Source organism: Macrobrachium rosenbergii, chromosome 47 (genome assembly GCF_040412425.1).
Source record: "Macrobrachium rosenbergii isolate ZJJX-2024 chromosome 47, ASM4041242v1, whole genome shotgun sequence".
In the NCBI taxonomy this organism is placed as follows: domain Eukaryota; kingdom Metazoa; phylum Arthropoda; class Malacostraca; order Decapoda; family Palaemonidae; genus Macrobrachium; species Macrobrachium rosenbergii.
Window position 1 is genome coordinate 2,839,906 of NC_089787.1, and position 1,290 is coordinate 2,841,195.

General features: G+C 47.1%; 1 protein-coding gene across 1 annotated transcript in view; it reads left to right on the top strand.

The window, feature by feature from the left end:
- Positions 1-304: 304 nt before the first annotated feature.
- The window catches only part of LOC136830537 (uncharacterized), a 1,083-nt gene continuing 97 nt past the window's right edge, over positions 305-1,290 (top strand). The window contains exon 1 of the mRNA XM_067090052.1: positions 305-1,290. This exon is cut by the window's right edge and continues 97 nt beyond it. Coding sequence (XP_066946153.1) covers positions 305-1,290 — 986 coding nt within the window.

The window sequence follows — 1,290 nt, forward strand, 5'->3', positions numbered from 1 at the left end:
CAAGATCCATGGTGGGAAAAGAAAGCTGAGGAAGTACAACACTACATAGGTACCAACAACTCAGAAATGCTGTTTTGTGCCATCAAGATGATCTACAGCCCTTCCAAGCATTCTGCTGATGACCCTACAACTATCAAGGACAAGGAGAGAATTAGTACCAGGTGGGAGGAGCACTTCAGCCAGCTGCTCAACCTGCCTTTCACAGTCAATTAAACAGCCATACAACAAATACCTCAGAAACCTACACAAGACAACCTTGACCTCCCTCCCACTGAGGAAGAAGTCAGGACTGCCATAAAAATAAATGAACTGTGGCAAAGCACCAGGGAAAGATGGGATCCCTGCAGAGGTGTTCAAATCCCTTGGTACCTTAGCCTTAGGTGCATTCCATGATGGATTCTCGACCATCTGGGAGACAGAAGACATGTCTGCAGACTCAAGAGATGCAATCTTAGTGGCACTCTACAAGACCAAAGGGTCCAAATCAGACTGTGGTAACTGCGGTGGAATTTCTCTGCTCTTCATCATCGGGAATATCCTTGCCCATATCCATAGATTGATCGGCATCTTGGAAAGCACCCTTCCCAAAGCCAAGTGTGGCTTTCGCCCCGGACGCAGTACCATCAACATGTTCTTTGTGGTATGTCAGATCCAGGAAAAATGCATCGAGCAGCAGATGGATCTGTATGTGGTGTTCATAGATCTGACCAAAGTGTTCAACACTGTCAACAGGGATGCTCTTTGGTCCATACTCACAAAGCTAGGATGTTCCCCTGAGTTCATTACTCTCATACAACTTCTCCATGAGAACATGACCGGGCAGGTCCTTTCCAACAGTGATGTCACAAACACCTTTCAAATCACAAATGGAGTTAAGAAGGGCTCCACTCTTGTGGCTGTGCTATTCAACTTGTTCTTCACAGGTCCTACTGCATATGGTGAAGGACCTCAGCCTGGGTGTGCACATCACATACCGGTCAACGGTTCAGTCTTTGACCTCCACCACCTATCTGCCAAAAGAATGGCCCATGAGAAGCTCATCCTGAAAGCCCATTTTGCTGATGACTGTGCCCTCATGGCACACAAGGAGAATCACCTGCTGACCATTGTAGATCGCTTCACAGAGGTATCCTTTCTATTCAGGCTAACAGTCAGCCTTGGAAAAATGAAGGTATTGGTCCAGGCAACCCCAAACACAACCAGACCACAACCTGCCATCACCTTCAATGACAACACACTAAAGTGTGTGGTGACCTTCAGGTACCTGGGTAATACAATCTCTGCAGATGG